Below are 10,204 nucleotides of genomic sequence, written 5' to 3'. Positions count from 1 at the left end.
CATATTTGATTTAGGCAGATCAGCTCGTCCCACTGCACCACATCATCAGTGAAGCTCCTCCTGCCCTGTAATTCAGTAATAAATGCTGGAATATCTCCTTTAGTTTACAAGTGCAGACGAGCATCAAATCATCAGGAAGAGCTGAAATCTGTAAAGACTGAGTTTATTAAAGAGGACAGAGAGAAGATGGGAGATCCAGAACCCTGCAGAATCAAACACACTGAAGATACTCAAGAACAAACAGGTTATTGTTTATTCTTCATTAATAAGGCTGTCAGATAAGTTTTAATTTAACAAGTTAGTTTTACACTCTGAGTAAATTACTTTAAATTTAATGTCAATTTTAGAAAGTGTTCAAATGCTAATACTTTTGTTCTAAAATAAAAAAACTGTATTTGTCTATGACTGTTAAATAAAGTATTTTCAGAATTTAATTTTCTAATGACTTATTTCATCATGAAATGCACACAAATATAGTATTAGATATTTACCTTCTCTTGCCGCTTCACTCTCCAGTCCAGTGGATGGCGCTAAAACACATACGTTTGTTTGCCAAACACCATTAAACTTCAGAGGAAGAAGATTACTTTCACCCCTGCTCGCTGTTGTTTTGTCTAGAAATGTTGTTTCTGTAAATTGAAAAATATGTTTTGGAATCAGGTCACCAAATATCTGTATTACTGTCATCCTCACAGTTGAGCAGGAATATCTGGAGGACTATAATCTGAACTGAGATCTGCTGCTGTGAAGATGATGTTTGTTAAAGAGGAGAGTGAAGAGAACACGAGTGAACCAAAAACCTGGAGAATAAAACACGAGGATCCAGAAACCTGGAGAATAAAACACGAGGAACCAGAAACCTGGAGAATAAAACATGAGGAACCAGAAACCAGGAGAATAAAACACGAGGAACCAGAAACCTGGAGAATAAAACACGAGGATCCAGAAACCTGGAGAATAAAACACGAGGAACAAGGAGGTTGGGTTTTATTCTTCATTCATTTTTAAATGTTGATGACCGCTCGTGCTGGTATGCAGAACCTTAAAAAGCTTCAAGCTGTTTAAGATATTTTCAATATTAGGCATGTTAGATAATTGAGTAGACAATCAACATTATATAGTTAAGAAACAGGTATTTTTTTTTAAATAAAAAAATAATACATTTAAGATCAATGTACCGCATTCATTGAAAGTTTCAGGAATGAATATATACACTAACTAGACATCCAAAACGCCGCTTTTAACGCCACTCCTACCGCCGCCGCGGCGGTGTAAAGTGCATTTGCAGCCTTTGTCCGCTGAGTGGTGCTTTAACCACAAGTTATCAAACAAGCCCATCAAAGCACATTTTACCGCAAATAGCCGTCAGTTTTGCCTCACTGATGTGTTACATTTGATGGCTTCAGTCAAGGAAAATGAAAGAAAAACACTATAGTTTAAATATTTAATATTATTAATATAATATATATATATATATATATATATATATATATATATATATATATAATATATATATATTAATATATTTATATTTTCTAAGCTACATGGGATTAAACCGTATTTTAGATTGGACACATTTAAAAGGTGTGCAGTATTATTTATATTATATTAATTATGCGTTATATTATTCAGAAATTGAGAAATTAAGAAATTGTTGCATGTTTAAATGTTCCCATTACTTAGGCATAATTTGCCTAAAACAAGAAACGAATAAAATTAAACCAGCACGATTAAATCTTTGAAACTCTAAAGAATTAATAAAACGTTCTCTCATAATCAACAACATTCACACGATGTAAAAAAAAAAAAAAAAAAGCTTTAGTAATTTACAACTAAAGTAATTTAAGAGTAATGTTAGAGTCTGCACTGCGGATCATTTCAGAAAGATAACAGCTTTAACACCAGTATTAAAGACTTTTTAAAATAAGTTGAGCTCAAAACTCACTCTTAGTTAGCAGCAAGTGTTTGAAATAACTTGATCCGATGTGGATTATAATCACTAAACAAGGCAGAAATATTTATAAGCGATGAAAAAGACATGCACGCTAAACATTAACGTTACCATAGTAAACATGGTAAATATGACCGCTTGGATAAATCAGACTTAAGCTTTTTATTCTCTGTCACAATTGTGTATTTATTAAGTAACATTTTATCTGTCATCTCGTTTCTAGCCCCACGTTGCATATCATCAAAATATAATAATGATTTTTGTTCGGGAGCTTTTATAAAAATAGAGAGTCTGTGCTGTGGATCATTTCTTTACAGCTTTAACACCAGCATTAAACACTTTTTTAAATAAATCAAGCTCAAAACTCACTTTCAGTCAGCAGCGAGTCTTTGAAATAACTTGATCCAATGTGGATTATAATCACCATACAAGGCAGAAATATTTATAAGCGATGCAAAAGTCTGTGCACGCTAGGCATTAACATTACCATAGTAAACATGGTAAATATGACCTTTGAGGAAATCAGAGGTCAGCTTCGTATTCTCCTGTATTTTAGTAATGTATATCATCTGTTACAAGCCTCATCTCTTGAGTTTAGCTCACGTCATAAAAAAAAATATAATAGCCTAATGTTTTTGTTCTGGAGCTTTTATAAAAATAGAGATATTATCATTCATTCTAAATGTGACGGCTACTGTGGCTAATAAACAGAAACAGACTCGACTGAATAAGCAGGCTATTTTCATAAGCGTTAAAAATAAATAAATAAAATAGAAATACGTGTATTTATGTGTGATTAATTTTGAGTCCTAATAAATTAAATCAATAGCTTATGATCAATGTATCACTTATTCTACATCGATGCTTTTGAATGTGAATATATAACAAAGCATGCAAACAAACGACCGCTTTTATCATCTTCGTTTTGTGATCGCGCATGTTCCAGTTACTTTTTCTGATAACTTCTCTTTGTTGGTGAAATAATGAGGTTGCATGACGTTGTTCTGAGAAGCGTGTAAAGGGCGTGTTTTAGTGATGCGCAGCTGAGCTTCAGGATCCACGGTGGAAACCCTGCGCTATTCTGGCCTCGGTGCTACTGGCCCGAGGCTATGAGCCCCGCCCCGCCCGCTTTAAGCCCTGGCTCGCACTGGCCCGATATGCGGCTGATACCAGAAACACGCTCCGCCTTCACTCCATGAATAAAGTATTTCAGTATGTTTGAAATGTTATGTTCATAACATAGCATATAAAATAATAATACAAATTTAAAAAAAATAACAGGAGAGTTTCAAAGTGGCTTAAGCTATGTGCAAACTTTTTCCTATATATCACATGCCAAACTAATCTTTAATTGCTGCTTTCTGCTGTGAAAATTTTGTTTGTGATGAAAATAACATCTTTGTCAGTTATTTTATCTAAACAGATCGATTAACTTCAAGATTTCAAAATCAGAGAGCATGCTGATAATGTAGCACTGTAAGATTACATTTGTTTGAACGCATTATTGCGAAAGCGATTGAGTGTGAATCTGTTTAAATCATGCTTTAACCCGAAAATAATCAGTAAAAGAAACAGACTAACTCTTAACATCCCGCTCGACTCTTGCAGTCAACCTTCTGATCAAGCTAAATATGTTGGCTGTTGGCATGAATCTTACTCGTGATAAGAAGCTCATATTCAAGTGTTTGTGCAAAAATTATTAATGTGCATTAATGACAGGGAGGCGCCGTCTCATCACTTTAATTTTTCATGATAATGAATGTATAATTTTTTAATTAACATAATATCGTGGTGTCTCACATAGGTACATTAAAAATATAGCTACAGAAAGCTTGAAATGTTTTTAAACGAAAAGGAATAGTGTAATGTGTGAATGTTGCATTTCTCTCATCAGAGAGAGCAGCACTGTGAATATAACCAAAACAACAGTCCTATATAAACCGGTTCAGCAAGTGAAAGCCTCATGACACTATCCATATGAAAGAGCAATTCACACCTTTATCTCGATCCCCCAAGCCATGAATAACTATCCAAAACCCAACCCCCTCCAGCTGAACAGAATTCGGTATGTGTTTTGGCTCTGAGGAACGGTGTGTTACTGGGCTGAAACATGCCTGCACTACACTTCATAATTTTCTCGCAGCCCATATTATTATTTTCACAAGACCATAATGATAATAACAAATCATCAATTAATAATTCATCATTATTTTACGAAAATCATTGTTATTTGTGATCATGGATGTTTGCGGGAGGCTTTAAGACCAAGCGGAGTCCTCTGTTCCCGCCTCACAGCGCGCGGGTCTCCGAGGCTTCACTGTCTGCGGTTTGACTTTACTGAATCAGATTGAGGCAAACTTATTGATCATGAGCCCAACTAGAGCTGTAATCGGGCCTTAAAAGTTAGGCCCGACAGGACCCGAGCCCGACAAGTACATTTTGATTGAGAGCTTTTTTAAAGCCCGAACCCGTTTACAGCCCGACATTATTCAAATGTGTGCACGCACACAGCTCTTTTGCCTTTTGTCAACAATGAGTAATTTATTCATGTTTTAACATAATTTACTCATAATTAATGTAGACTAGACCACTTGGAAGTTGGAATAAAGAAATAAAATAAGTCCCCTGTAACATCTCAGCATTCTAGACATAGGCTCATTTAACCTATAAATAGACCAACGCACCAATAAAAACGAGTAATTAAAAAAAAATAACAATAAGATAAATTTTAAATTAAGATGGGTATTTGGCAATAACGAAATTAAGATAAAGGCTCCGCCGGATTTGCTTTATTTTATAAAAGAATAATGCCAACATTAGCGTAAATACTCTGTCAACATTATGCATTTAAGACTCAATGAATATTTAGTTATCATTTGAAAAACCTTTACTCACAGAGATTAGGCTAGGTCTACATGTTTTTGTGGAGGAAAATGATTGAATCCACTGTAGATGTCTTCAGCGCGTTCCTGCGCTCACTGATGGTGCGTCATTATTCACTCATTATTCTTTTTCCACACCTTGCTCAGAGTTTGCTTTAGTTGCTGGTGCAACCAAAACGTAATCACCAGAAGCAAGCCTCCGTTACACCTGCTCAGCATTCATTTTCGCATCTTTCTCGCGCTAATCGAAACACATCACATGACCGCTCGTTTACCTCACAAACCGGAGCGCAAGCCCGAGCCCGAGCCCGGCCCAAGCCCGCGTAAGATGATAGAAATTAAGCCCGAACCCGTCGGGTCCCGACGGGTCCCGTCGGGTTCGGGCAAAGATCTTCAGCTCTAAGGCCAACATTTAGCAAGGCAGGAGAAGTCTAACGGAAGGAAGACGTATATCATTGAGTTAATGCTGTTAAAGAGAGAGAGGAGTCTAGGACTATTCTTAAACTTGGAGCTCGTTATATTGAAGTACATATCCAAACACCAGAGACGTTATGCATTTTATTAATAATGAAATGTTATGAAAATTATGCATTTTATTTATTCACATGCTGTATGGTTGAAATAATATTTTAGTTCACAACTTTAAGTTCCGTTGTTTAAAAAAATGCTTTATTGGCTAATGTTTCATAAACCTTCAGTTGTTATGCTCTAAAGTATTTTTAATTACGTTATTATTATTATTATTATTATTATTATTATTATTATTAATATTATTTGAATAATTGTAGCTTACATAAGTAAGTAAAGCAAAACAAATATTCGGATTGTCCCTTATTTTCCCCCTTGTTTTCCTAAAGAATAAACACGTATTTTTACATGAATAAACATGATAACATATTATTCATTATTAAAAATAATTTAAGCAATTAAAACCTTTTTTTAAACTTGAATTTAAATACTATTAAACTAACTTTCAATTCTCAAGGAGTTTATAAGTAAAAAAAAAAGTTCTAAATGAACTTGTGTTAACAATATAATTAGAACTAACAATATAATTCGATTTTTTTTTAAATTAACAATTCCTGTATAAAATGGGACAGCAACCTTTATATCAGTGGTTCTCAACCTTTTTTTCCAGCGAGCCGCACTATGGTCTAAGTGCAAGTCTACGCATATAATTTACATATTACATCAGCAATACAAACCAACCTGATTTATAATATTATAGCCTAACTATTATGATATATAATTCATTGAAATAAACAATTCTACTCCCCATAAATAAAACACCTGATGCTGTCGGGAGCTGACCAATTTTGTGAGATTCAGCTTGAAAGGAGTAACACAAAGAAGTAGCGATTGTAACGCCTGTGTTATACTTTTCGCACGAGCAATCCGGATGCTTACACGGCCAGCGCGGACGCAGACTTCTTCAATTTATACTTCTGAATGCGCAGGCTGATGGTCAGCTGACTGTCTTTATATTCTTTTATTGACGGATTGCACAGGTTCGAGTAGCAATGAGCTTCTTCACTCTGCATGGCTGCACATGTGCAATTTTGCTTTTGAAGCCAACTGACCAGGCGCACCTGTCCAGCGCGGTCGTCTGTTAGAGCCTCTGCACACACTCTCCAATCACGCCTACCTAGCGGTCCATAGCGGACTCGCGGACGCAGAAAGTTTGACAGAGGGTTTAAGATGCAGGCTTGCATGACCTGACGCGCAACATTTCAGAAAATGTGCGTTCACAAATATAGCCTATTTTGACCCAAATATGGAAAAGCACTTTTGAATTTAATAATATGAGGTTATCTCTTGAGATATGTTTCCATTTATCTGAACTTCTTCAAGTGAGTTGCAGGGCAAAAAAAAAAAAACCTCATACTGCGACTATTGACAGTTTGTACATGTTCATTCGCAGGCATTTTTTGAATTTCTTTTTTTTTTTTTTAAACAAATTTGTCCATTCTGATGCGCAATTTTACCTTAAAGGCAATTTACCTAATGGCTGTTGATGACTATTTGAATTGAATTCTGCCAAAGTGCGCGCTTGTATGTATTCGTTAAATGCTTATGCCAGTGCTCATGTCTGAAAAATAATATATGAAGAAGAAAAAAATCACGTAAAAACATTAGGATATAGCCTATATTTCATTAGTTGCATATTTTTTTTTTAATTGATGTAAACAATACAATTTTACAAACTGATAAAGGTTTTTTTTTTCTTTTTTTTTCAGCATGTTGTGCAGACCGCATTATTATCTTGACGGGCCGCAGGTTGAGAACCACTGCTTTATATCAAACATTTTTAAATCGTCCACAGCTGAGCTTTGAGGGAGGCTGATCCGCACCAGATCACGTGAAGTGAATGTAATGAACAAAGTCGTTTTCAGATGCAATGAAAGAAAGAAAAAAACAAGGATAACCTAGATTAGTGCCAGGCTCTGTTCTGAAGTAAAATAATTATAATTAGTACTGTTAACCAAGAGTAACACATTTTAACGGATTAATCGCCTATTTTCATTTGCTGAATGTTTTCTTTATTTTTTATTTTTTTAAACACGCTAAAAAATAAAGATTGTCAGAGGGAAAAAAATATATGAGTCGTGTATAGGTTTCATTTTAACGGATCAATCACCTATTTCGTTTGCTGTATTTTTTATTTTTTTTTAAGTTTGTGAGAGGAAAAAAATGGGCTATATAGGCTCAATCGGGAGAAATCAAACGTTTCCATATTTGTGATGTTGCCCATTTTAAACTTAACTAGGCTATTATTCATGAGGTAAATAGGCTGTGTGCGTTTCAGTATTGATGAATCATAATTTACATATATGTCATATATATGTTACATATATATAACAATATGTCAAAGTGCTCACGCCAAATGTCTGGTGAAGACTTCTGTTTCCATTATGTGCGTGAGGCACCAGCACGATCAGCTGAAACAAATAATACTTAATTTTTGGTCACACATAAGCATAGTTAAAAAATGCTGGTAGTTTGAAAAATCAAGAATAATAACTAATACTAATTATTGCTAAATGCTGGACCATTCCCATTTCGCTCTGCATATGGAACCTGAAGATTTTTTTAAACCAGGAATGAATCGAAATGAAAATGAAAATAAAACATTTAGCTTATATATATATATATATATATATATATATATATATATATATATATATATATATATATATATATATATAGGCCTTATATTTATTTACTGTTTAATAAAAATAGCATGCATATGATCCTTTGTGTTAAGGTCTTCTTTTAATTTTTGTTTAGTAGACTGTAGTCTAAGACTATCCAACATTTTAAAAATTAACAAATTGTAAAAAAAAAAAAGAAGTTTTTTTTAAATGTTACAATGTTATATCATAATGTTATTGTTGTTTTACTTCCTTCTTTTATCTCATTTTACAATTACATTCATTTCGCAATCCGTCCCTTTGCGCCACCTGGCGGTAGTTTCGCGAATGATTTTAACACGCGACTGAATTACAGCGGTATTCGCGGCGGTAAGCGACAGAAAGGCTGGCCACCTACTGTACACATATTGTATGTATATATATATATATATAGAGAGAGAGAGAGAGAGAGAGAGAGAGAGATTTAGATTTACTTGACCTATTAAAAGAAAATTCTTACTTTTATTTTAGGGATGATTGAAAAAAACAAGAATGAAGAAATGAGTGAAGTTGAAGAGAAAAATCACGTCAAAACTGGAGAAAAACCCTTGAGTTGTTCTCAAACCAAAGAAAAATATTTAAATATAAGAAAAGCTAAAAAATCTTTCACCTGCACTCATTGTGGAATGAGTTTGACGTGCAAATACAATCTTGATGTTCACATGAGAGTTCACACTGGAGAGAAACCACACACATGTGGTCTGTGCGGGAAGAGTTTTGCACAATCATCGCACCTTAAGGATCACATGAACATCCACACTGGAGAGAAACCTTACAAGTGTTTACGCTGTGACAAGAAATTCAGTCATTCAGGAAATCTGAATACACATGAGAGGATCCACACCGGAGAGAAACCGTACACATGTGATCAGTGCGGGAAGAGTTTCACAATAAAGGGCAATCTTACAGAGCACATGAGAGTTCATACCGGAGAGAAACCATACACATGTGATCAATGCGGGAAGAGTTTCACACGATCAGGAACCCTTAAGAAACACATGAACATCCACACTGGAGAGAAGCTTTACGCATGTGATCAGTGCGGGGAAATGATTTTAAATGCTTCAGCCCTACAGCAGCACATGGATGTTCATACAAAGGAGGAACCACATTCATGTAATTTGTGTGGAAAGAGTTTTTTATGTCTACAAAGTTTGAAAGAACATGAGAAAACTCATACTGGTGTGAGAGATCATGTGTGCTTTGAGTGTGAAAAGACTTTTAGTTCAGCGAGCAGTTTAAAACGGCACCAGAGGATTCACACTGGAAAGAAACCTTACAAGTGTTCACACTGTGACCAGAGCTTCAGTAATTCATCAAGTCTGAAAACACATGAGATGATCCACACTGGAGAGAAACCTTATCGCTGCACTGAATGTGGGAAGTGTTTCAATGATTCATCTGCTCTACACAGACATACAAAAAACATTCACAGTAAGTAGATAAACTTCAGATCGGAATTGCCTCCTCACCAAATGTGACACAATAATGAATCAAGCAATTCAAAATATAATCTGGATGAATAAATCCATAACAAAGAACACGACAAAGAAACATTATCTAAAGTTTCACAGTGAGTAAAGTTCATCACCAAAACCAGCAAATTTAACTGTGATTCAGATCAACTCAAAGGTGGAGTTCCTTTCCAAATTCCTGAGGCTTTTAAAAACTCCCAGCCTGGTTCATTACTCAAAACCGCAATCATGGGTAAGACTGCCGACCTGACTGCTGTCCAGAAAGCCATCATTGACACCCTCAAGCGAGAGGGTAAGACACAGAAAGAAATTCTGAACAAATAAGCTGTTCCCAGAGTGCTGTATCAAGGCACCTCAGTGGGAAGTCTGTGGGAAGAAAAAAGTGAAGAAAAAAAAACGCTGCACAACGAGAAGAGGTGACCGGACCCTGAGGAAGATTGTGGACTGAGTCTGGAGTAGAAACATCCAGAGCCACCGTGCACAGGCGTGTGCAGGAAATGGGCTACAGAGAAGCAGCACTGGACTGTTGCTCAGTGTCCAAAGTACTTTTTTCGGATGAAAGCAATTTGTGCGAGTCATTCAGAAATCAAGGTGCCAGAGTCTGGAGGAAGACTGGGGAGAAGGAAATGCCAAAATGCTTGAAGTCCACTGTCAAGTACCCACAGTCAGTGATGGTCTGGGGTGCCATGTCAGCTGCTGGTGTTG

At 35.6% G+C, this 10,204-nt stretch overlaps 1 protein-coding gene across 1 annotated transcript; it reads left to right on the top strand.

Moving 5' to 3' along the window:
* Positions 1 to 926: 926 nt before the first annotated feature.
* On the top strand, positions 927 to 9,793 carry LOC113075482 (zinc finger protein 239-like). The gene is made up of 2 exons (XM_026248202.1): positions 927 to 979; positions 8,496 to 9,793. The coding sequence occupies exon 2, from the start codon at positions 8,498 to 8,500 to the stop codon at positions 9,464 to 9,466; it is 969 nt and encodes a 322-aa protein (XP_026103987.1). The 5' UTR covers positions 927 to 979; positions 8,496 to 8,497; the 3' UTR covers positions 9,467 to 9,793.
* The last annotated feature ends 411 nt before the right edge of the window (positions 9,794 to 10,204 follow it).

Source organism: Carassius auratus, unplaced genomic scaffold (genome assembly GCF_003368295.1).
Source record: "Carassius auratus strain Wakin unplaced genomic scaffold, ASM336829v1 scaf_tig00017072, whole genome shotgun sequence".
In the NCBI taxonomy this organism is placed as follows: Eukaryota; Metazoa; Chordata; class Actinopteri; order Cypriniformes; family Cyprinidae; genus Carassius; species Carassius auratus.
The sequence above is the reverse complement of the archived record's forward strand: the minus strand, read 5'-3'. Positions and strand labels throughout refer to the sequence as shown.